Source organism: Branchiostoma floridae, chromosome 8 (assembly GCF_000003815.2).
Source record: "Branchiostoma floridae strain S238N-H82 chromosome 8, Bfl_VNyyK, whole genome shotgun sequence".
Taxonomy (NCBI): Eukaryota; Metazoa; Chordata; class Leptocardii; order Amphioxiformes; family Branchiostomatidae; genus Branchiostoma; species Branchiostoma floridae.
In genome coordinates this window covers 23,314,994-23,341,275 of record NC_049986.1, presented here as the reverse complement: position 1 = coordinate 23,341,275, position 26,282 = coordinate 23,314,994, and the positions used below count along the sequence as shown (strand labels likewise).

The 26,282-nt window shown below is 42.7% G+C and overlaps 4 protein-coding genes and 1 long non-coding RNA gene across 5 annotated transcripts; 2 read left to right on the top strand and 3 right to left on the bottom strand.

The window, feature by feature from the left end:
- Positions 1-1,231: 1,231 nt before the first annotated feature.
- On the bottom strand, positions 1,232-5,181 carry LOC118421617 (zinc finger protein 708-like). The gene is made up of 2 exons (XM_035828977.1): positions 5,080-5,181; positions 1,232-3,405 (listed from the first exon to the last, which is right to left on the bottom strand). Exon 2 carries the CDS (start codon positions 3,401-3,403, stop codon positions 1,481-1,483), a length of 1,923 nt encoding a protein of 640 aa, XP_035684870.1. The 5' UTR covers positions 3,404-3,405; positions 5,080-5,181; the 3' UTR covers positions 1,232-1,480.
- Positions 5,182-6,044: 863 nt separating this feature from the next.
- LOC118421658 (zinc finger protein 525-like) lies at positions 6,045-8,482 on the bottom strand. Its single transcript, XM_035829095.1, has 2 exons — positions 8,357-8,482; positions 6,045-7,713 (listed from the first exon to the last, which is right to left on the bottom strand). Exon 2 carries the CDS (start codon positions 7,594-7,596, stop codon positions 6,523-6,525), a length of 1,074 nt encoding a protein of 357 aa, XP_035684988.1. The 5' UTR covers positions 7,597-7,713; positions 8,357-8,482; the 3' UTR covers positions 6,045-6,522.
- Positions 8,483-8,931: 449 nt separating this feature from the next.
- On the bottom strand, positions 8,932-11,841 carry LOC118421710 (zinc finger protein 184-like). The gene is made up of 2 exons (XM_035829188.1): positions 11,724-11,841; positions 8,932-10,784 (listed from the first exon to the last, which is right to left on the bottom strand). The coding sequence occupies exon 2, from the start codon at positions 10,773-10,775 to the stop codon at positions 9,186-9,188; it is 1,590 nt and encodes a 529-aa protein (XP_035685081.1). The 5' UTR covers positions 10,776-10,784; positions 11,724-11,841; the 3' UTR covers positions 8,932-9,185.
- A 422-nt stretch (positions 11,842-12,263) lies between these two features.
- On the top strand, positions 12,264-15,462 carry LOC118421368 (gastrula zinc finger protein XlCGF57.1-like). Its single transcript, XM_035828629.1, has 2 exons — positions 12,264-12,403; positions 14,379-15,462. Exon 2 carries the CDS (start codon positions 14,829-14,831, stop codon positions 15,444-15,446), a length of 618 nt encoding a protein of 205 aa, XP_035684522.1. The 5' UTR covers positions 12,264-12,403; positions 14,379-14,828; the 3' UTR covers positions 15,447-15,462.
- A 6-nt stretch (positions 15,463-15,468) lies between these two features.
- On the top strand, positions 15,469-21,039 carry LOC118421369. The gene is made up of 5 exons (XR_004831827.1): positions 15,469-15,922; positions 16,510-16,777; positions 17,541-17,660; positions 18,752-18,834; positions 20,558-21,039. It is a non-coding gene; the product is annotated as an uncharacterized LOC118421369 (long non-coding RNA).
- Positions 21,040-26,282: the final 5,243 nt, after the last annotated feature.

Here is a 26,282-nt window from a genome sequence, read left to right as displayed (position 1 = left end):
TATTATATTTGCCTGTAACACATACATACAGCAATGGCTGCACAGTATAACTTTTAACTCCACTACAACTACGATTTTTTTTTGTCATTGTTTACTTACTTTGGTATAATTTAGGACCCCTTTCTTTCAGTTTTCGCGTGTTTTAATTGAGGGATATCGTGCGAACATTTCCTTTAACTCTGATTAAGCAAACATACTTCGGGTAGGTGGTTAATGTATGAATCGTCAAAAATCACATGGCAGGGGAAAATGCCAAAATTATTGATCAAATTGATACGCATTATCACAATTATCATTGGTAGTATCTATTTTGATATCATTATATATATTTTTAATTAGTCTCGTTACCATAATTATTCTTTCATGATTTGTATAAATCATTAATATCATTTAGTTGTTATTGTTTACATCAGTATCTTTACTATTGTTATTCATTTATTGTACGTTATACGTTGTATGCCACCATATGTTAATGTTAAATTTCAATTTCATGTAATACATACATACATAGTTACATACATACATGTAATGCAGGGCCCCACTGCAAAGCAGTGTACATGTAAATCACTGAGTGGGCTACCCTGGGTAACAATACATCTCTATTGTACACTACCCATATATTGTGCATATAGATGACATGTATGGACAACACGAAAATGTGTTTTAGACAGCTTTGTAACTTATATTGTGCAAACAGTACATCTTATTTTTCCATACAAATTAGATATTTTCATATCATATAAAACACTATAGTAATAGTAATTATCAATGATATAAAAAAATGAAATGAAACAAAAATTTAAAAAGCATAGACAATATGAGCACAGTGTTATATTGTCTTTGAAATTTATTGATTACACCACAAAAACATGAAGTCCGCTGACGTATACACTTCTCTGCATTGCAGAACATTACTAGTACACATTTGACTATTAATAAATCGACATATCATCAAAGTCTAAAAATTTATACACACTTTAAATATACAACATACTAGTATATAATAGCCATGTAAAAGTCATTAGTCATGAAGTGTCATCTTTATTGACACAATAGAGACAGTACAGAGTACAGAGACTTTCGTAACGCCTTCTATGCCTATAGATCTATGCACGTTAATACATTTATGGTGCTATAACAAACAGGTACGAATTATCAAAATGTTGACTTAAATATATCATTCATACTAAAGGTTGTAAGGTCTAACAATGCTTCGACATATTTCCTATAGGTACACCGTAAGGGTTTTCTTCTCTTAGAATGAAGTTAAATTTATCCATGGGGTGGATTAAAGACAGGTTGGACCCTTTGTCGTACAATGTTTCAGACAAAGTCGGACCCGATAAGTTACAATAAGTTACAATTTACATGTTACATGTACAATAAGTTACACTAGAGCAGACATATACTATATTGTTCTTCAGTCTTTGTCTACCAGCTTTCATGTTAACTGTATATTTTTCCACTGTGAACGATATTATTAAGACGTATGTCGGACCATGTGTTTGTTAAGGTTATTTTTTGCTCGGGTAGAATAGTCACATTGGTCACATTTGTAAGGTTTCTCGCCCGTATGCTTTCTCTTATGAATGGTCAGCGTAGCCCTATGAGCCGTCCGGAACCCACACTCTTCACACATGTAGGGCTTCTCGCCAGTATGCGTGAGCTTGTGACGGTCTAACTTGCCTTTCTGTGCAGCACAATAGCTGCACTGGTCACACTTATAGGGTTTTTCACCCGTGTGCGTTCTCATGTGCTTGTTCAGACCAGACCTGTTGGAGGTCCTGTATCCGCACTCCCAACACAAGTGAGGTTTCTCACCTGTGTGTCGCAGCTTGTGTTGGTCCAAGTAGCTTTTCCTTGGAGCTGTATAATTACATTGGTCGCACTTATAGGGTTTCTCGTCTGTATGCTTTATTCTCTTATGTTTGGCTAAAGCAGACCGGTGGGCCGTCCTAAATTCGCACTCGTCGCAAAGGTAGGGCTTCTCTCCGGAGTGCTTAGCCATGTGCAACTTAAGATAAAATTCATGTGCAGCAGAATAGTCGCACTGGTCACACTTATGGGGTTTCTCACCTGTGTGTGTTCTGGTGTGCCTGGATAAGTCTTTCTTTGCAGATGCCTTGAAGTCGCACTTTTCACATGCGAAGCGTTTCTCCTTAGTACGTTTTACAAGCCTGCCCGAGTGCTCTGCTTCTCTGCTGTGTATAGAAAGATGTTTGTTCAAGGCATTTTTTCGTACAGACGAATAGTCGCACTTGCCACACTTGTAGGGTTTCTCACCTGTATGTATTGCCATGTGTGTGGCCAAGTCAGACTTGCGTACTGTTCTATAATCACAATCTCCACACATGTAGGGTTTTACTCCACTGTGTTGGAACATGTGGCGGTTTAAATGGTCTTTCCTTGCCGCAGAAAAGTCGCACTGGTCACACTTATAAGGTTTCTCCCCTGTATGAGTTCTGGCGTGTCTGACCAAATCTCTCTTTGAAGTTGTTCTATAGTCACACTCTATACAGATCAAGCGTTTCTCCGCATTACTTTTCACCGCAAGCCTGTCCGTCTGCCCTGTTTCTCTGCTGTGTTTAGACTTGTGCTTGTCCAAGTCACATTTTCGCACCGACGAATAGTCGCACTTGTCACATTTGTAGGGTTTATCACCCGAATGTATTCTCATGTGTTTGGTTAAGTCGGACCTGTGAGCTGTTCTGTGCCCGCACTCTCCACATATGTAGGGTTTTTCTCCAGTATGTTTGGCAATGTGGCGGTCTAAAGAGTCTTTCCTTGCAGCAGAATAGTCGCACTGGTCACATGTATAACGTTTCTCACCTGCATGGGGTTTGGCCAAGGCGTGTCCGAATATATCACTCTTTGAAGCTGTTCTGAAGTCAAGCTCCGTATTCGTAAAGTTTTTCTCCACACTACCTTTCACAGCAATCCCTTCCGTCTGCTCTGTTCGATCCTGTGTGGCGGGAGGATCGCCATATGTTACTTCGCTCTTTCCCCAATATAAAATACCCTCTTCCTCGTCCTGCTGCCTTCCCATGTCTAATTTCTCGCTAATGTCTGTCTCGTTCCAATGATGCCCAGTTGGAGGTTCGTCCACAGGAATCTCGCTGCTTGTCTTGTCCCCAGGGTGTACAGTCGGCAGTTCGTCCACAGGAATCTCGCTGCTTCTCTCGTCCCCAGGGTGTACAGTTGGTAGTTCATCCACAGGAATTTCGCTGCTTCTCTCGTCCCCAGGGTGTTCAGTTCGCAGTTCGCCCACAGGAATCTCGCTGCTTCTCTCGTCCCCAGGGTGTACAGTTGACAGTTCGCCCACAGGACTCTCGCTGCTTCTCTCGTCCCCAGGGTGTTCAGTTGGCAGTTCGCCCACAGGACTCTCGTTGCTTGTCTCATCCATTTCTGAAACAACATTGAATTGTCAAAAACTTGACAAATCAAAAAGACTACCATACTTCATGTGGCATCGTGTGGTGTCATAGTAGAGGAAACCGAGGTCCAGGGTTCGAATCCTCTGACATTCCCTGATACTGTGCCCTTGGAAATGGCGGTTCACTGCATGACTTTGATTGCTTCTCTCAGGAGACGAAAATGTTTGTATCTAGCTTTGATCAGGACGTTAAATGAGTCCCGATTTTTTAAAAGAGTTCAAAGAACCTAGCCTCCACAGCAGGCTCTCTCGGGTCTTTTTTGGCTCATAATACACTTTTGCTGGCCATTTCTTTTTGTACTGGGTCGCTGATTGCTAGCTTTCTCTGACTACCGGCCCGGCGCGTGAGAGCCTGCTATGGAGGCTATAAAGAACCCACCTCACTTATCGAAAACTTTTAAAAGAGAAGAGGTCCTTCCCGGTGTTGGTGGTTCATAACTTAAATGTCCAATCTGTGCGAAATAGGGACGTTCACGACAGGAATTGTGGTAAATATTAAAACTTCACTACGTAAAATTAATACGTAATACTAAAAGTAGATTTTCCTTAATTTTATTTTCATAAGTAAGCTAAATCTACCTTTAGCATTGCATACCAATGCTCAGTGAGAGAAGTTGCAACATCATTACATCATACAAACATGTTTAAAAACTGTGATCTTCGAGGGGAGTCTTGCCCACATATGGCTTATCACTTGTCTTGTGTGTCCATTAGTATTACGAGCATGGCGTGTCTGATGACCATAGTTTTAATAATAATAATAATAATAATCATCTGGTGTATTTTGCCAGCCAGTAGGTACCCAAAGTATGAGTAATGAGGCTGTTTAACGTGGTCGAGGCACCTCCTCGAGCACGGGACCCCCGTTTTACGTCCCTACCGGAAGACGATTTCGTGGAAAACTTCGTGAGGCTACAGCAATCCGGACGTCCTTGGTTGGTCCCCCATCCAAGCACTATCCGGACCGCGCGTTGCTTAACTTCCGAGATCGAGGGATCGGGTGTACCAACGCGTTTTAGCAAGATTTCATGCAGTTTGGAAGGAAATGTAACCTCAACGTGTTGATACCTTACAAAGATAGATTAAGTGTATGATTATATACTGTTCTGAAGTGAAAAAAAAATGAGTGTTTTCAAAGAGGAAGACCTTGATTGGTCTCCCCTGTAGCCAGCCCAGAGTGTGATTAACTCATTACCCCACCCCTAGGGGGCGGCCTACTGGTGGTCAGGAAGTTGTTGTTTACAAACAGGAGAGTCTAATTCGCGGGTGGGGTTACTAACTTGGGGCCAAAATATTACGTAGTGTACCTTTAAGTGAAGGTCCCTGAGACATAAACAAATCACGTCTGAACATTGTTATGCATATGATAGTGGAGACAAGAAATGTTTAAGAAGTCAGAGACCTTTGACATATTACCCACAATTCTTGTCGCTGCACATGCGTACTCGGAATCGTTCAAATACTTATCGGTGTCCAGGTCACACTTTGTAATTTTGTTGTATCGTTCACCATCGTATTGCCCCCCTCCCCCATCCTAAGCCTTTGTGCAAATCATTCACAACAGTCGTTCGTATACTTGTACTGATACCATCTACCTACCATAATAACATCGACTAGTGCGCGTTAATAACTAAGAATGGCCTTACCTATGCACCCCTCCTATTTCGGAGTCAACAAGGCGGAGAATCGTCCGGAAAGTAGTCTGTCTTTCAGCCGATAGCGAAAATGGCGGAGTATCTCGGGCCAGCACTTCCGGTGGTGAAAGGTCAAAGTTTATTTACCCAATTATCCCACTAAACTACGAATGTCCGACAGTAGTATAGGACTATGTGATTTTTAGCATTTCGTGTTTCTGTAACCAACCGTCATTATAGTGTCATGTATTATTCCGTAACCTTCAACATGCTAATGTTTGCCACGAAATTTGTACATGTATTCTTCTTATTATGATGATACTGGACAAAACCCCGCGTGGGGCATAATGTCCAAGACTTACTTATGGTCAGTGGCCTAACCCAAGTGTGGCCGGTGGTGGTGGTGCAAGCCGTCAACAAAATAGAAAAAAAGTGGTGCATAAATAAACGAACAAGTGATACTGTACATATTGCCACACTAGATACAGGCCCCTACCCTTACAGCTGGGTGAAGCCGGGGTAACCATAGTACTTGGCTACCCCAACTTTGAAGGTATCTGTAGTCTTAGATTCTATAAGGTGTTGCGGTAGTGCATTCGATGTCGTGATTATGATTTTGTGGAGCATTTTTGTGTAGCACTGATTTGTTTATGATTTTGTGTAGCATTTTTGTGTAGCACTGATTTATGATTTTGTGTAGCACTGATTTGTTTATTATTTTGTGTGGCCTTTTTGTGTAGCAGTGATTTATGATTTTGTGTAGCACTGATTTGTTTATGATTTTGTGTAGCATTTTTGTGTAGCACTGATTTGTTTATGATTTTGTGTAGCCTTTTTGTGTAGCACTGATGTAAATAAAACTTCATAAAGGTGGTGTACTCTGGATAAAACACTGAGGACGTATAAGACCGTCCCAGCAGCTAGAGGGGTAAAATTGATCCCATAAATATATAAAGTAATAAAACTCCCAGACTGTCTATTTGTACAAACGTGTGTATTAATTTTTGAGTCAGTATGGACAAGGTTAAATTGATATTTACTAGCATGTTCTTTCTCACGTGGGGCCCACTACATGAATAACAAAACAAGACGTGTTACATAAATAAAAACAATAGTACGAAGACTAAAGGTAAAATGAAATTACATGTGATGTTGCAAGTAAACGATTAGAGAAAACAAACAAGCTACAACACCACTAAATATCTTATTTACATGTATCTTTACTCTTCGAAACAAGTAGAATGATCCCATATGTCACATTTGTAGAGTTTTTCACCTGAATGTCTTCTTATATGTCAGGATAGGTTAGACCTTTCAGCAGTTCTGTACCCGCACTCTTCACAGATGCAGGGATTTTCACCAGTGTACCAGTAAAGCCATGTGTTGGTCTAAATTACATTTCTGTGCGGGAGAAACATTTGTACTAATTGTAGGGCTTCTCGTCTGTATGGTTTGTCATATAGGGTCCCCACACATGTAGGACTTTTCATCAGTGTGTCGAGCCATGTGTATGGTCAGAGCATTCTTTTGCTTAGCAGAAAAGCTGCACAAATGGCATTTGTAGGGATTTTCCCCTGTATGTGCTCTCATATGTCGGGTCAGGCAGCGCCTGTATTCTGTCCTGTACCCGCATTCACCACACATGTAGGGTTTTTCGCCAGTGTGCTTAGCCATGTGGTGGTCCACATCAGATTTCCGTACAGTAGAATAGTCACACTGCTCACATTTGTAGGGTCTCTCACCTGTATGCTTTCTCATAATATGATGATCTAGACTGCCTTTCTTTGCAGCCGAATAGTCACACAGGTCACATTTGTAGGGTTTCTCACCTGTATGTTTTCTCATGTGCTGGTCTAAATTGCATTTCTGTGCAGCCGAATAGTCACACTGGTCACACTTGAATGGTTTCTCGCCTGTATGCTTTCTCATATGGTGATCTAGATGTCCTTTCTGTGCAGCCGAATAGTCACACTGGTCACATTTGTAGGGTCTCTCACCTGTATGTTTTCTCATATGGAGATCTAGATTGCCTTTTTGTGCAGTAGAAAAGTCACACTGGTTACATTTGTAGGGTCTCTCACCTGTATGCTTGCTCATAATATGGTAGTCTAAACTGCTTTGATGTGCAGCCGAATAGTCACACTGGCCACACTTGAATGGCTTCTCGCCTGTATGTTTTCTCATATGGTTATCTAGATTGCCTTTCTGTGCAGCAGAATAGTCGCACTGGTCACATTTGTAGGGTCTCTCACCTGTATGCTGTCTCATATGGTTGATTAAACTGCCTTTCAGTGCAGCAGAATAGTCACACTGGTCGCACTTGAAGGGTTTCTCACCCGTATGTTTCCGCATATGCCTGGTCAGCTGAGACTTGTAAGGCGCACTGTATTTACAGTGGTAGCATCTGTGGGATGCAGCCAAAGCAACATCTAAAGCATCCTGTGTACTTTGCCCTTCCATCTGTCCTGGATGAGTTTGTATCTGTGATAAACGTGCCTTGTCAGTCAGTGGAAGGTCGACACCACTCATTTCCTTGAGCAGATTTTCTTTTTCCTTGTCTTGTTGCCCTCTCGTGCCTGTCTTGTTCTCTCTGCTGCTAGTGTCGATGTCCTCTTCTTCAACGTTTCTTCCACTGCTTGGCCCAGCCTATGGTAACATTAGAGAATCAGATCAGTACAACCATCGTCATCCTGACTTCGTGTGATATGCTATTTCATTGTTGCAATAATTTGATCTATCTGTAAACCTCTTCCTATCAACCTCCTGACCCCCGACCCCGCAGATGTGAGAAACCATACAGCAACTTCCCCCTCCCCAACAAAAAATGGACTAGTCCAGTCGAAATAATCATATGATAAGCATTTTCACAGGGGTCGAAACGCATGTATGTGCGGTGACAGGAATTGTAGGTGATGTCAAAGGGCAAAGCCCCGAATTGGTAAACAGTCCTTGTCTAGACCATTGTTTCGATTTGCACATTACAATGTACAGACGGGTTTTGTATCCTCTGACCAAGGAGGTTATATCATATATAACCTCCTTGCTCTGACGATCTTTGACATATTACCTAGAATTCCTGTCGCTGCACATGCATTCTAACCCCTTATTAACTGCTATAAAATATTCCCGTACCAGTTTATTCATAACTTTACTGGTCACATCCCCCAAGATCACGTCACACTCTTAGTTAACCCCCCCCCCCCTCTCATTCAAAACCGATTGAAGATCGATGTACATTTAGTTCAATCCTGTCGTATTTGTACGATCAAGTGAGCCTTGGACCTCTTACCTATACGCTTGGAATGTTGCCTGGTTGTTGTAGTGCTAAAGTCTGTTGAAATTTGTCTCAAAGTATCGACAAAAATAGGTCTCCTCCTTGGCCTCGTGCAATTCAAAATGGCGGACAAAGCTTGAAGGGGCAAAGGTTAAACGTTGAAAACCTGATTACCCAGGTCGAACTAAGGTCACAGTATAACCGCCTGAACGTTACGGATTACGTTCTACTGTATTAGTGTAAACTCATCATCATCATCATAATTAGTGTAAACTACGGTCTATCTTACAACACTGTTTTACTGGTACACACACAGTATTTGGCTAGTATGTTAACGTTGCTCTGTTTAATTTCTATTTTATTCGAAAGTGTTTTGCTTACAAAAGCACACAGGTCAAAGACTACTTCAAGGAACATAAGACTGATCCAAAGTCCATCACAATACCAGAAAACTATATACCACGATGTATCATTTCATGTTTTGTCGTTTTAAAATAGACTGTATTTTCTAAATTTGCATGTTGCAATATTTCTTTCTATAAATCAATAATATTCGATAGTGAACAAAACAGCCACAACACGCGTTTACTAAAATGCCAGCAAAATAGTGTTTCGAGTAAATTTATTCATTTCCATTCACATTGTCAGTTCTTGAGAAAGACTATCTACAGTACAGAAGCTAAAATGTTACACAAGTACATTTACAATCAAGACATGAACTTGACATGAGTAGTGTAACTTGTACTTGTACATACACTTATGGCGTTTCACCAGTGTGTTGTGCTAGGAGCAAACTAAGGTGCCTTTCCGTGACGAGCAATACTCCCAGCTAGTGGTTACATTTCTACGATTTCTCACTTTTATGGTTTCTCATATGTCTGGATAGTTGAGTTTTCTGAGCTGCCCTGTATCCGCACTTCCCACACATGTACGGCTTTTTACCAGCGTGATTAGCCATGTGTCGTTCCAAATCAGATTTCCGTGCGGTAGAATAGTCGCACTGGTCACACTTGTGGCGTTTCTCACCTGTATGTTTTCTCACATGTCTATCCTTGTGTTGTGCTAAACTGCCTTTCAGTGCAGCAGAATAGTCGCACTGGTCACATTTGAAGGGTTTCACACCTGTATGTCTTGCCATATGTTTAGTTAAGGTTGACCGGTAAGCTGTCCTATACCCGCACTCCCCACACATGTAGGGCTTATCTCCAGTGTGCATCACCATGTGATTATGAAGACTCAGCTTCCACTTGGTGGAAAAGTCACACTGATCGCAACTGTAAGGTTTTTCATCTGTATGTTTAACTTTATGCCTGGCTAGGTCAGACCTAACAGCCGTCCTGTATCCGCACTCTCCACACATGTAGGGTTTTTCACCTGCTTGTTTCTGCGTGTGCCCGGCAAAAGTGTCTTTGGAATCGTCGCTTAGGTCATACTTGAACGGTTTCTTACCCGTGTGTGTTCTCATATGTTTAGTAAGGGTTGATCTGTAAGATGCCCTAAAACCGCAATCCTTACACATGTAGGGTTTCTCGCCAGTATGTACGACCATGTGGTTGTTAAGACTTAGCTCCCACTTTGTAGAAAAGTCACACTGATCGCAACTGTAAGGTTTTTCATCTGTATGTTTAACTTTATGCCTGGCTAGGTCAGACCTAACAGCCGTCCTGTATCCGCACTCTTCACACATGTAGGGTTTTTCACCTGCTTGTTTCTGCGTGTGCCCGGGAAACGTGTCTTTGGAATTGTCGCTTAGGTCATACTTGAATAGTTTCTTACCCGTGTGTGTTCTCATATGTTTAGTAAGGGTTGATCGGTAAGATGCCCTAAAACCGCAATCCTTACACATGTAGGGTTTCTCGCCAGTATGTACGACCATGTGGTTGTTAAGACTTAGCTTCCACTTGGTAGAAAAGTCACACTGATCGCAACTGTAAGGTTTTTCTTCAGTATGTTTCCTTTCATGCTGGGCTAGGTGAGACCTGGTATCCGTCCTGTATCCGCATTCTCCACATACGTATGGTTTATTACCGGCGTGTCTAGCCATGTGTTTGTTTAAGTTGCTTTTCCGTGCAGTAGAATAGTCGCACTGGTCACATTTGTAGGGTTTCTCGCCAGTATGTTTCCGCATATGTATCACTAGGTGAGATCTAGCCGCCCTGTACCCACACTCTCCGCATACGGAGGGCGTCTTTACAGAATCCTGTGCTTTTGACGGGTCCTTTTTTCCTGCATGGTTCTTTTCAAGCTGACGTGAGGAAGCCTTCTTGTCGGGCGCGGCGGAGGCTTTGATGTTTGTGTTCGCGACAAGTGTCTTCTTTCTCTTGTCCTTCTTTCTTCCCATTTCTGCTGCCAGGTCCTCTCTTTTTGCCGTCTCGTTCACAGGGTGTGCGGGAGACGTCCCTTCAACAGAAAACCCATAGCTTGACCCGTCCATTTCTGGGGCCTATGGGAAAAAATAAGGGAAAGAAAAAGATTACCTTTACAATTTTGATTATATACTGCTACAATATGTGCAATCTCAAAGACTAAGAGTAGATAGTGTGATACATAACACTAGTGCCTAATCAATATTATATAATAAATACTTTTGTTGGATTTGACTTCTTGTTTGAAGACAATGGTTAATGAAATGTCCCACGTTTGTTTGGATTTTGTGCCTTTAGTACTAGAAAAATAGCCTTATGGTGATCTCCTAAAGGGTAAAGTTCAGTGAAATTGTGGCAGCTGTTTGAAATAGTCTGTTTCTTTCAGCTTGATAGTATGTACACTGAATAATAAAATTTACTTTATTTCCAGTCCACTCAACAACTTATCCAACGTATCTTACCTGGTCCGAAAAAAATGTGATGTTTTTTTAAGAGACTATCTAAAAAAAAAGGAAGACAGATACAGTAGATTCTATAAACAACATTTCATCCAATATGATACGAGCGATCACGATGATGTCACGATGATGCATTGGCAGGGAGAGAGCAGGTAGAAAGCAGGTGGAATACTCAGGGCTAATATAGGCTGCCAACTATTAAAAAAGCGTGATAGCTTGTAAGTCCCCTCCCCCATGCATGTATATAACGTTATTATTTTAACAAACCGCAGAATTCCAGTAGAAGCCAGTTAATTGCACAACAGATTGACGCACACTTCTGTTAACTGCACGGATTCCCCAAATCCCAAATCAGTGCAGTCCAGCTAGATAACTTCGCATTATTGCACCAGCCGGGTAATAGCACGAAATTCATAGGCCGTGCAATTAATAAGCGGCTTCTACTGTATAATTTTTTCTTTTTTTTTCCCGAACCACACCCCATTACTTGAAGTAGCCGCCACGCCACGCTGCAGTAGCGTGATACAGTAATTTTCTGATGGTACACAAAGGTCTTACCTGTCTATAGGAGCCGTTGATAGCTGATTGGGAGCGTAGTAAGTTAGAAATTCACCTCGGATTGGAAGGAAATATAGCACCGGTTTCACTGCTCAAAATGGCGGAGAGTCGTAATCACAGGTCAAGCAAGAGGTCAAAGTTGACAAACCTGATTACCCAGATCGCGCATTGTGTCGCTGATAGACCTCATGTCTGATTACAGCTTTGTTTGTTTGAATCTTGTATATTCATATAGATGCTCAAATCAGCGCACAGGCCGCTTTCCATTGGCCAAACATATGAGAAAACATACATGTGTAAAATTATAGAAATGCATCCACTATTATATAAATGGGTATACGGCTCGAGCGAAACACTGCACGTCCTTGGGGGAGGGGGTGTTAAGTATTCTGCTGGTGAAAATACACTCCATACCAAACCTTCCGGGAAAACGATAGCTTATAGGCAATTACTTTCGACTTTTGAATGGATAAGGATACCAGTACCTCTGTTGCGGTACAGTATACTGTGACCTGTGACCTAGCTGGATAATCAGGTATTATGCTTGACCTTTGCCCCTAGATGCTTTGGCCCGTCCGCCATTTTGCGCTCTTCGGAGATAGTATTTTTTTTCTCTGATCTAAGGAAAATTCCAACTGATTTGAACGCGAAATCAACCAGGCAACATTCGAAGCGTAAAGGTAAGAAGTCCAAGGCTCAGCTGGTCGTAAAATTACTAAAAAGGTGGCATGTTTGAATGATTAGAAGTATGAATGAACGTTTGGAATCGGGTTTAAATAATTTGGGGGAGGGGGGTAAGAGTGTGACCTGATCTTGCGGGAAAAGTCGCCTTATTAGTAACTGGTACGGAGATATTTTCATTGCAGTTTATTGTAGGATTATTTTTACCAGACTGGTCCACTATCTGTTGGGAGGGGTGTTGGACAATAATAAATTTCTTTAATACAGCTATGGGGTCAGAGGTAAGAATGGTGAAGAGGTTTCAAATGACCGATCGATTACTTGATGCAATATAACAAGAGAGATTATCTGATGAAAATGAAACATCTAGACGCTCATGGCATTCTGTCCCCTGCGCAACACGGCTTCAGGAAGGGTCTGTCCTGCGAGAGCCAGCTGGTGCTTACCCTCCAGAACTGGCCAAGAACATGGACCAGAACAAACAGGTCGATGCCGCGGTGCTTGACTTTAGCAAAGCATTCGATACTGTGCCACACGAACGTCTGCTGAGCAAGCTCGAGCACTATGGTATTTCTGGCCTCCTTCAGTCTTGGCTTAGGGCCTTCCTTACGGAGAGAACCCAGAGGGTTGTCTTTGACGGTGGAACATCTAAAGCTGTCAAGGTCACCTCTGGAGTTCCGCAGGGTACTGTGTTAGGCCCTTTGCTATTCCTGCTCTACATTAATGACCTACCTGATTCCGTTGGCTCACATGTTCGACTGTTTGCTGACGATTGCTTGATTTATCGAACTATCAGCAAGCCTTCTGACGCACAAGGGCTGCAGTCTGACCTCGATGCGCTAACAGAATGGCAAAATCGTTGGCTCATGTCGTTCAACCCTTCTAAATGTCACATCCTCCATATCACCCGTAAAAAGCACCCCATCATAACTCAGTACTCCCTCTGTGGAGAAGCCCTTACCGGTGTTAAGTCCCACCCCTATCTTGGAGTACAACTGTCCGACGATTTGCGGTGGGACACCCATATCAACCACGCCACTAGCAAAGCTGGTAAGGTCCTAGGAGTCATTCGGCACAACTTGACCCATTGTCCATCTAGGGTCAAGGCCACTTGTTACAAAGCGCTGGTACGGCCTCACTTGGAATATAGTGCCATCGTCTGGGACCCGTACACCAACAAAGGGATACAGGCGGTGGAGGCCGTCCAGCGCAGGGCAGCCCGAGTGACCCTAAATGACTACCGGCAGACTAGCAGCGTGCACGTGACACAAATGCTTTCAGACCTGCAGTGGCGCCCTCTCTCCGAAAGGAGGAGGAACGCCCGCCTCACCTTTTTCTATAAAGTAGTCAACAATAATATTAACATAGACGCCAGCAATATTCTGAAGCCTGCCCAAGGGCGCACCCGGGGTAGTCAGGACTTCAAATATCAACACATATTCGCACGCACCGATATCTACAAACTTTCTTTTTTCCCACGCACAATTCCCGAGTGGAATGCCCTGCCTGGCACGGTTTTAAGCGCTCCCAACGTTGAGCACTTCCGTGCCAGGCAGGCGGCCTGCCCGCCCTAACCCGGGAGCCTCAGCTCCCCCCCCCCCCTACTTTTGCCCCTCGCGGGGTCATTTGGGGGTATCTTATGCAGATGCAGATGCAGATGCAGATTTATCACGAAAGGAATGAAACTGATGCTTGCTTGTACTGCTCTGATTCTCATAGATTCAGCTTTATTGGTCCTTGGCATGGCAAATGACATTGTAACTGCCGCATGCAATGTGCCAAAGAATTACATTCCATAAAACCCTGAAAGTTATTACAATTCACAAACATGCATAATCACATTATGTTTAAAAACCTTGACACTGGATTAAATATAGCAGTGACGGAGAGACAAATTCAACATAACTATGTCACCAAACTATAACGCACCTTGTTATTTACAAGAAAAAGTAACTGCATGTATTTTCTGTACAGACGCAGTACTACTAGTGACCTATCGCCACAGAATCGCCATAGTGTTCGCAAAGGCTGACCATCGGGTATTCTGGGAACGAGACTAGCAACAGAGAGAGCGAGACAGGAACGAGGGAACATACGGACAAATACGAGGCAAATTTGTTCACCTGTGGGAAACAAGGGAAGAAAGTAGAGACTCTGTTCAAGGTGGACGTCGCCGTGGACGGCAGCGAAAAGCTTGGCAGGATAACATCGCTGACTGGACGTCTCTCAGCCTGCAGGAGAGGATAACCCTGGCTAGGGATAGACGAACTTGGAGGTAACTCTCGATCTTCATGTCTACCTTGTCCCCCCAACGACCTGGAGGTCAAGGGACTAGGTAGGTAGGTAGGTTCAAGGAAACCATTAATCCTACGCTGCCCCGGACCGACGCAGATATACTAGTACGTGCAAATTTGTCCAGTACAGATGGAAGGGCAAAGAGCAGAGGATGTTTTGGGTGCTGCTTTGGCTGCGTCCCACAAATGCGACCATTGCAGATACAGGGCGGCGTACAAATATCACCTAGCCAGGCATATGAGAAAACATATGGATAAGACACATGGTGAAAAGGACTTTATGTGTGGGGAATGCGGGTACAGGGTGGCTTTTAAGTGTGATCTAACCAGGCATATGAGAACACATAAAGGCGAGAAACCCTTCAAGTGTGACTATTCTGCTGCACAGAAAGGCAGTCTAGATAAACCCTTCAAGTGTGACCAGTGTGACTATTCTGCTGCACAGAAAGCCAGTTTAGTCTACCATATGAGAAAGCATACAGGTGAGAAGCCCTACAAATGTGAGCAGTGCGACTATTCTACTGTACGGAAATCTGATTTGGTTAACCACATGGCTAAGCATACTGGTGAAAAGCCCTACATGTGTGGGGAGTGCGGGTACAGGACGGAATACAAGTGTAACCTAATCATACATATGAGAAAACATACAGGCGAGAAGCCCTACAAGTGTGACCAGTGTGACTATTCTGCTGCACAGAAAGCCAATTTAGACCAACACATGGCTAAACACACTGGCGAAAAACCCTGAATGTGTGGGGAGTGCGAATCACCCGATACATACAGGATTCATGTTACTTAACTATGAATCCTGGCATAGGATTCATGCTAGGTAGCAGTGTAAAGGAATCCTTTAGTCCTTCAAAGGATTCCTTTGACTAGATTCGAGCTTGAATCCTCAATCCTTCACGCACAGACTGACGGGAAGGTTTCACAGAAGGCAATCCCACAAAATGGCGGCGCCCCTAATTTACGTGGGTCCAGAGGATCGAAAGTGAAATAAGGTCATAGAAATTTCCGGAGAAGTTATTATTGGCGGTTGCAACTTATTTCTCATCGAGGGAAGGTTTCAAGCTGCTGGTAGGCATGTTGGGAAGCTGCCCAAAGCGAGGCCCGCGGTTCGGTTAAAATTCGTCTGCAGGCGCTCGTCTGCGTTTGTTGTGTTTTTTTTGCATCGAACTTACGGATTGATTTTGACTGTCTCTCTGGCTCTGGGATTGCCTGAAGGTAACGTTATGTAATGTTACGTCTTCGCAAATTACTAGTATCGCAGGTTCAACTACTTCTACTTCTGCAAACGTGCAATTTTGAGATGTGTCTCCTACCTGGGGAGGGGGGCGACCTTGAGTAGTAGTCACATGGTAACGGATCGATCCCGTTAGATAATTTTGTTTCTTATATAAAAGTTAGGGCAGTTATTCTTATCAACGGCCAATGTGCCACATGCACATGTAATATGAATTGAATATGACTGTGAACTGTTGCTTTTGATGTTCCTACTGAAAAAAAAAACCTGAAAAGTGAATAACTGAAAAAAGCATGTATTATTGTATCCCCTTCTCTAAGTCTTGTTCTCTTTCAAATACTGTTTTGCTGGTATCCTCATTGCTCTTTTTCTTATACTTTCTCAAATTTTAGCATGCCATTAATTCTAGTTCAAATTAAAGAGTAAGTTCACCAACGTAGCGACTGGCAAAAAGTCAACGAGCTTATTACACGACGAGTTTACTAGCAATGGCACATGAGCCCATGGATGAGTCATTATATATAATATGACAATCCTCTTGTTCATCCTCCACTGTCGCCGCCACCAGAGAACAGTTCTCAGGACCAAACACAGACCCACAGAACATATGCTGCGCACAGAACAACTCGAAGTGACTGGGTGGAGAGACATTTATGACAAACTTCTCGCAACTGGCACAGAGCTCTCAGTCAGTGCTCCAACATCCTTCTTTGGTATGATTTGTAAGCAGGAACAGCCCGTGGACATCTATAGTTGTTGGGACAACAGCAACATTCTGTTTCAGCTGCTTGGAACTCAACCATGAGAATTCACTCCACCTCCCAGAAGTATGGATGGTATGTTAGGTTGAGTTTTCTCACAAATTTGTCACATGTCAATGAGGTCATTGACTTCTAGGGTTTGTGCTGCTAAATGTAAATATACCATGCTTCATTTTCAAGACTACTGCCCACTTCTGTGTCAGGGACCCCTGCAACACTGCAATTAAGTACATGTACTGGAATAGTAGAGTAACTACTTATACAAGTACTACAGTACTGTACTACAAGACTTAGTACTCCTCTTAACTTGACAGGTCTGCATACCCGTATGGTAAAATTGATTTGATAGCATGAAAATGTGTAAATCCTACGTACCACAAAGATTAAAATTTAGCAAGTTGGAAGAGAAGTCATGCTGCCCTGAAGCTTGAAATCAGAGCCAACTAACTTTGGTCACATTTGATTTGGTGTCACTTCAAGTTCAAAGTGATACCCAGGAACCGTGTAACTAGCACGCAACAGATCTTTCAGGCAGGAGGTTAAACTTTTGTTCAGGTTCCAAACAGATCCAGAGCTGGACTGGTAAACTTTTATACCTGTACCTGATGTAACGTTTAGCTATGCAGCCCTTCTCATGACTGTTTATCACATTCAATCTCCCTCACACAAACTTCTTTCATTGAGGTCTTGAAAATCCTTGGTTGATATGGGCAAAGAAGATCTTAATCTATACCCAAAGGAAATTCTAATGTAAATTAATATTGTAATAGTTATGTGAAGTTTTCTATGTTGTCCCCAAGATATCATCATATATTCATTCTTTTTTATATCTTTTCAGAATACTAGTACGTTTCCAACCCACATGGATCCTAAAGCCTGTCTGCGGCGCCATGATGACTATAGATGTACAACTGGATCATCACCCAGAGCCCTAGCCTTAAAGTGTATGATGATGCAGGTGTGTAATGATCTGTTCCCTGTCACTGACAAATGATATTGCTCATGGATTCTATCTGAAAGGTCTGACCATGATGCAGTAACTTCTAGTACCTGCATGATTCAAACTCAAAGCAGACTGTTAAATACTAGATTGATAAATATTTCCTTATCTTTTTGTTATTTTAAAAATATTTCTATCATCTTTACATGTATGTGTACAATGTCATGTATATAAAGTAGAGCAATAGGATAAGACACAAAGCAATTAGGGACACAAATGATCAGCACTAAGTCTTGTAGAAATGAAGACAGATTGTGATATAGTATTCATTTTGTCAAGCTTTATTTTGCTGGAGTCACCATGAAATTAACTCTAGAATTTTGTAACTGGTCATAGAGAGTAACATCTGTTGCTGGAGTTTAAGTCCATAGTCAGACGACAGTCAGACAGCCATCTTAAAGTTATGCAGATTTATTAATAATATGCATGGATTTGAAGTCATGTTTCCAAGAAGTGAAACTGCATTTACTGGGTAGAAAATGGTAGCACACCTAATGTTCTGGCATAGAGGAATAATCCCTTCAAATTTGCTACCATATTTACCCATGCAGACATGTGCATATTCTGTACATTTGAATTTGATGCTCATATTACATTATTGAGATATATTTATTAACATTTACAAGACTGAACAATATATTACTCAACACTTTATATTCAAAATCAACACCTCTCCAAAAACGTGTTCAAACTTGATACATAGCACGTTTGTAAACAGTGAAAGCATGGAATGGAGGTCTATAACAGCACAGTGAAATTGTAGAAGTTAGCTCACTCTGTCACACTCCAAGATTCAGACTCTGACAGAGAGCACTGGAGAAGTCCAATTAGAGTTTGTTTTAGTATAGGTTCAATGCCAAATATTGAGCTCTTGAATAAACCAAACAAAAAGCTCAAAACTAAACCAAACTGTAATCTCCAAGCAATCTCCTAGGAGTGTGTTTGGCTACCGGACCCAAACAAACTCCGGATCCTATGCCGGCTTCACTCCTCTGGCAGCTTTTGATGCGCCGCTTTTGATACTACAACTGTATTTTATGCTACTGTAGGACCTGCTTGGAGATTAACCTGAATGCCGAGATGAGCATGATTGGGATCCAGACTTTTTTCCATTCCTTTGTGGAAGCGCAAGGTGAGTGAATAGATGGACAGGTTCATCAAACTATGTGAGTCTTTAGTATCACCAGATAAAGCTGATGCCTCTTTGCCTGTTGGAATAAAAAACATTTGTACAAGTTACATACATCACACCAATAATTCTTTATTGGTCAGAAATTTTGGGTGCCTAAAACTAGTAAAAGCTTGAAATACTGTCTGATTCTTTTAGTTTAGGATCTGGGTGGTAAATCTCAATTTTATCCACAGTTCTAGAGCTAGATTGAATTGCATTTGATTTTTTTGTGTTTAATTTGTAATACTAAGTTCGCAGCAGTCTCTGATATGAAGAGATTTCTTCAATATGTCCCCCAAAATGGCATATATAAAACATTCATATGGCAGCCTGACAGGGTGGTGGAAATTGGACTGCCATTCCCACGATGAAATATTTTCTCCTGGACAGAGGAACAATATGGCCAATCAATTTGTTGACTTAGTCCTACAGCAGGGTAGCAGACTACCTTAGAAGAACAATGGAAAATTCCAAGCTTGTCACACCTTTTACCTGTCATGCCAGACAGCCGGCTTGGGTTGTGGTAATAGTAAGCTTGGGTTGTGGTGATAACAATAAACAGAGTGTCAAACACTGGAGTATTTGAAGAGAAAAATAGTTGTTTTTCAAATTCAACATATATACACACACAATCATAGGTCCCTGAGGGATATAATAAGCTAAAAAGAACTAATTTTGGTCCAACAGACCAGGATGATCTAGTTGTCAAACTGACTCAAAGGTGTGTATCCTTGATCTAAGCTAAATGGCTTTGTACAGGACACAATATGTGCCTGGTGACAGCATCCATTCATTCCCTCTGTTGAAAGACTTTCTTATACATGTACAGTGTGTTAATGGTTGTCTAAAATGGTAATGGAGTGTTTGATAGTGTAACATCATTTACTTGCTTTTAATTGTAATTCCTAGGAAAGAAAATGTTGTGTTCCCTGTTTCAGTCCTGAAAAGAATAGGGTCGGTAGGTAGGGATTTTCTTTTTTTCTTGTAATTTTTTTAGTAAGCTGGCCATACTTCTAGTGTGACATATTACAAATGAATACAGTTAAACAAAGTAAACTGGAATTCATGAGATCTTTCAATGTCAAAATTGAATGTTGTGCATAATACATACATTTAGCAGTTAGGACAAGCTGAATAAAAATTCTAACTGGAAACCATGTGACTCCGCCACCCACCCAAAAAAGTCTAGGGTTGGCAGGTTTTTCTAGGGTTACCTAAGGGAAACAGGAAACACAACATTTTTTTCCCTAGGCCTAAAAGCAGCAAGGATAGAGACCACCAGTGCCAATACCATAATGATAAAAGTAACACATTTTAATACCATAATGATAAAAGTAACACATTTTAGGCACTTGAGCCAAGAGTTGAATCAGCAGGAAAACACTTCATGCATTTCAGTTTCTATTATTACTTTTCTATTGTAACTGTGACAGGATTTTGTATTTGTAGTGTAGACGGACTGCATAATTGATTTAGTTGATTTAATTGAACTGCATCTTCTCTGATAGTACAGTTTTGTGTACAGCTATGGCCCGTTGTTCCATGTTATCAGCATGTTATATTGGGAATGCCAACTTTTCCTTATCAGAGCAAGATCAGAACCCAGTTGGGAAGTAGGAAAATAAATTGTAATAACAATTACAGTGGTCATTATGGATTAAATCATGATTTTCTCTCTCAACAGCTGTACAACTCCTTTTAGGAGTTTCAGAAGATCTGCAACAGGCAGCTCAGGAGAGGGATGGAGTCACCTTAGACAGTGCTGTGGTGTGGACCAGTAGGGAAGGGGAAAAGGAGCAGGAAGGACAAAGAAAAAGGGAAAGAAGAATGTGCCCCCAAATCAGTTTGATTCAGAAGATGACATCCCTCTTACTGAACTGATGTCCTAGGAAGAACGAGATGGCTGTACTAGTATGCATGAGAGGGCTGCAATAGCCTATATGCACATTTACTGTGACCTACAACAAAACACCTCATTTTTATTACTTACTATTACGTAGTAACCTGGCTAGTCAAAAACAAACACAATGTCTAGTTGATGAATGTTAGCAGACAGCAAAATGTGATGATTTAAAAAGAAATAAACAGAAATTTCATATTCTGAAAAAGACAATGGTGTTTATTTTGTTCAACGTGTATGCAACATGAATTTAGATGGCGTCATTAGATGTGACTACTAGTAATTCATTTACACTTAGATTCCCGTACATCAATGACAATCTGCGCTTTGAATCATTTGATATAATACTCTGCAGTGACAATAAACAGTTACATCTGGAAACAATGTTATTAAATGAAGGACATACCTATAATATTTGCTGCATTAACAGGTAGTATCTCACACAATACATAGCATAATAGTACTACTATATTGATAATAAATCTTATTCTTAACGATGACATGGCTCTAAATATGAAAATAAAGAGTAAAATGAAGGATTTCAAATGAGTATAAAGTTTTAACTTGTATATACAGTATATACATGTAGTTGTCTACTAGTTAAAAGTCTGCCTTTACTGTTTACAATACATTATGTAAGCTGTTGTAAACTTCTCTGCCTGGATCCTTTGTTCATCAGTCATGAGTCCATCACAGGTTAGGTGAACCCTGGCACCTGTGAATACAAGAACATACTAGCTAGTAGAACAAATATTTCATGGAAGAGTTATCCATCACAACCACAAAATCTGATTGCATGTCTTTATTGAACAACTTTGAAGACAGAGAAAATAGTATTTGGGGGGATTTCAAGATCCAACGGTGAAAGAACAGTGCAGAAATTTAAGCCAGTGACACCCAGAAACTGGAGCTAAAATGGATCAGCGCAAAGCCAACAGGAAATGTCAGCAGGCCTACAGGCCATTTGTTTTCCAGTAACCGGTACAGAAAATTCAGGTCCAGGTATGGTTCAGGTCCAGAGAATCAGGTCCAGACCTGAACCTGGACCTGATTCAGTATGTGAAAACTTGTGAATGGACCATTTCGCTACAAAGAAATGCTTTGTGGAGTATTCTACACTCACTGGCATTTTAAAATCCTACAAGGCTAACTGCCTCTGTACGATTGACTACATAGAAGTTAGAACTTGGTAGAAATGACTATAGACTCTACTCTGCTTCGCCCTTGTTATTTTCTTTGACAGGTAAGCCCTAAAACATGTGAATGCCTGATCATAAAATCTGTTCATTTTCCAATAGGTCCAACATCCGATCCACCAATTTTTGTTCAGGTCCGTTTTTTCCAGATCGGTCTGATGAGAAAAAAGAGAGAAAGAGAGAATGGTTTATTATTGCCATTGACATTAAAAACACTTGCAGCACATTTACAAATGGCTGAATTGTCGTTTTTTCACACTCAGTACTTCAACCTCTAACTCAAGTTAACACTTTTAAAATGATCGAGTCACAACATAACATCTACCGTTTACAATAACTGGTCAGTTACTATACAAAGAAAGATTCGCTAGTATTCACAAATTACCCTTAGTCTTGGTTCAGGAGCTTTACACAGTACGGTAATGTGCTATTAGCGAAACGAGCAGTTCTACACCGGAAGTGAGAGAGTTTGTCTTTGTTTCTTAGAGACCTATCATGGGTATCCCCTCGTCTAGATGGAAGCCAATAACTGAATCTTTCAGAGTTGACAAGAATTCGTGCAAACCGTAGGCATAGATTGTCCCTTCTACAGTCTAGTCGACAAAGACCCGAAGTGTTCAGTGCACTGTCGTAAGTGACGTACTCCCGTCCTAGTATAATTCTCAGAGCCCTCTTCTGCACGCGTTCGACTTTCGATGACAAAACTCTGGTAAGACCGGGGTGCCAGATGACACAGGCGTACTCAAGAAGAGGCCGCACGAAACCGATGTAGACGAGTACAAGGTCACTTATGTCCAGTCCGTGTTTCTTCAGGTTTCTTATCATATAGAGTCTCTTACTCCCTTTGGTGACGATTGAGGTCACATGTTGAGTCCATTTGAGGTTGTTCTGGAGGATAAGTCCCAGGACACGTGCTGCCTGGACAACCTGTAGTTGGGTCGGACCAACAGTGATTGCTGGCGGCGGTGGAGGATTTCTCATGAAGCAAAACACCATCACCATGCACTTAGACGGGTTCAGGGCCATGAAGTTAGTATCAGTCCAACGTGTCAGGCCATTGATGTCGTCCTGAATCCTTGGTGCCGCAGACACATGTCGTGATTCGGAGACAGACATGTCATCGACATACTTAAACCCATCTGAAGACGTTTCGTGACTTGGGAGGGCGTCATTAACCAGGGCTAGAAAAACTAGTGGTCCTAACTTCGTTCCCTGAGGCACACCACACGTCAGAGTTTGCCAGTCCGAGACTGTGCCCTGATATCTCACACGTTGGCGCCGACCTGACAGGAAACTGCTCACCCAGGGCACGATGGACGGGCGGACACCAAGGTCAAGTAGCTTGCAAATGGCGGTCTGGTGGTGGACATAATCAAATGCTCGGGAAAAGTCCGTGAGAACAAGTGTTGTCACGTAGCCTGGTTTGTCTGATGCCTCAAGGATGTTGTGTACAAGACGCGTCAGGTAATGTACCGTTGAACACCCAGGGAGAGAACCGAACTGCCGAGGGTCCAGGTTAGGAAGGATATCCTGCATGCACCAGTCACGAACGATTCCTTCACACACTTTGGCAAAGATAGGTGTTAGAGAGATAGGTCTTAACTTCTCTAGTCGCGGTGGCATCTCCTTTGGAATGGGTACAACATCAGCATCCTTGAACATGTCCGGTACTTCACCTTGACACAGGGAGGTGTTCATAATGTCACATAAAGGCTGGGACAGTTCAAAGGAGAATTCCCTAATAATCCTTGGCGAGATGCCATCAGGGCCAGTAGCTTTGCCAATCTTAACACTTTTCAGTCTGTTCCACATGTCCCAGACTGAGACTACCGGGGGTGGAGCAGGTGCCGGAAGATACGCTGGCAGGTCCTCAAGTCGAAGTGGCGCGTGCTTCTGTGACGCCGCAGCGAGGTGAGTATTGATGGCGTTGGCCACGTCTACAGCTGATGACGGGGAGACACCTGGGATGTCAATGTTCAACTGTCCTTTGCCCATGTTGCACATGTCTTTAATAGCTAGATACCACTTCTTTGGGTCGGCTTTTTTGAGACCTTTGATCTTTTTCTGGTAGAAGGACGTCTTTAGCAGCTGGATAGTATGTATAATCTTGTTGCGAAGGCGTTTCAGCTCTTGCAGGTTCTGTTCCTTGAAGGCTTTCTGGCGGAGCAGGATCAGGGCTTTCAGTCCCGGTGTCATCCATGGCTTGTCTCTTTCATGTAGGCGGACAACTTTCGGTGGAAAGTACTTCTCCATCGCACTGCACAGTGTGGAATAGAAGGCTGAACACTTGTCCGTTGCACTGACCGCGCCATAAACTTCTCCCCAGTGGTGCTCAGTGATCCACGCTCCAAACGACCGTAAGTCCGACTGTCGTAAGGGCCTGACGATCTTCTTAACAATCTTGTTCTGCATAGAAGAACGTGACTTACTGGACCAGATCACGACGTTGTGATCACTGGCGCCTACAGGAGGGTCCACTGTTGGCGGTTGGTAGCATTGTGCAAGGGCATCGCTGGCGAGAACCTGGTCTAGGATGGCATTTTCTCGAGTAGGAACAGTTACTACAGGCTTCAAGGAGTGTTCAGAACAGATGGCACTTACATCCAGACGATTAAAGTCGCCAAGGACAACAACACCAACGCCTGGGTACTGTCTGCGGACGTCGTCAATGGAATCCGACAGGAAATCCAGAAGAGCGTCGTCACGAGTGGAGTTTGGAGGGTGGTAAACGGCACAGAGGGCGATGGACGACACGGATCGAGGAAGCCAATGCGGCCGCAGTTGTATCCATAAACACTCCAAACCCTCAGGGGCAGGATTGAAAGGCTTCACCGTTATGGAGTTCTGGACATAAACGGCCACCCCTCCGCCTCTCTTGTTGGGACGGTCCCTGCGGAACACGCTGTATCCCTCGATAGACGTGGCTTCCGCCGGCAGATCTTCAGAAAACCACGTTTCAGTGACAACGGCAATATGGGCTTCACTGGAGTTGAGGACCAAGCTGAACTCGTCCATTTTATTCACAAGCGAGCGAGTGTTTGTCAACAAAATGCCTGGCATACTTCGAGGTTGCGAAGCCTTGACATGATCACACGTAATGGGACGCAGGTGCTGTTTGCGAACACTGCTGTTGATGGCATCACGGTGGGATTGAATACCACTACATCGGGATTTGCATATGAAGTCAAGTGACGGAATTACAGGCCTATTTCCAATAACAGTAATTATGGGTCTCTGAAGGTTCCTACCAGCTCTGTTTCCTCTGTACCTGCCTCGAGTCTTCAGGACCCCAAGGCAGCGAAGACGTGACTTCAGCAGAGGTTCAACTGGCAATGCCATCCGCCTCAAGCTGCGCAGAAATCCCACGGAGTACAGTAGCCCTGAGGACGCCATGACACACACGGTCACGCAGAGATACAGCCACTCAGTCCGAGCTGTTTCCTGCACACAAAGTTCACTTCACGGAGTAGGTTGACTGTTCCGTAGACTCCTCAGACATTTACACAACTGTCACAACACATATATTGCACAAAACCCGGATGAAGACACCGGAGCGGCGCTCTGTAGGAGAGAGGTGTAAACCGCGGCTGCTCGCTACAGAGCGCCACGACACGTTGTACCGGTACAAAAAACGGTTTTGTACCGGTACACCGTCCTGGTACCCAGCCGTAGTATCTAGTATTTGAGTATAGCGCTACTAGTATTACAGTAGAATGGAATGTGCAATGGACTTCATCCACTCTGCAGTCATTGAGGAGGGGGCAGATATAATTGCGGTTATGGTGTTATAATTTCAGTCAAAGCGGAGGCAGGAGGTACTGCATAACAATTACCTTTTTGATGGGCAGGAGTGCCCAGTTTCTGACATGCGGTCAATGCACGTGAAAACCAGGGTACATATATCTGTCAGTGTGATAGGGTCTCCTGCTGCATTGGTTGCATGCTTAACTGTATGCATGCTCGAGACAAAAACTAAATTAAGAAGAAAGCAGCTCTGGCTCCCATGAAGAGGGAGCTTGTATTTCACGCCAACTAATAGGGCCATTCTACAAAGTCCCGTGTCTAATATGCATACCCTTCTCTACACGTGCATCCTGTCTACCAACATTACAACGCTATGCAGCAGCTCTCCCTCCCAAAACAATACTCGGCAGGTGTAGCCGTCAACAAAGAAAAGCATAGCATTTTTCTTTCGCCACTCTGTCACTCTATTTTTGACGTGTTCAAAACAGAATAGGGGGTTCTACCAGGTCCTATTTGCTATGGTGTTTGATCAGGGTCGGTCCATTACATAGTGTAACAGTGGGGTTCAA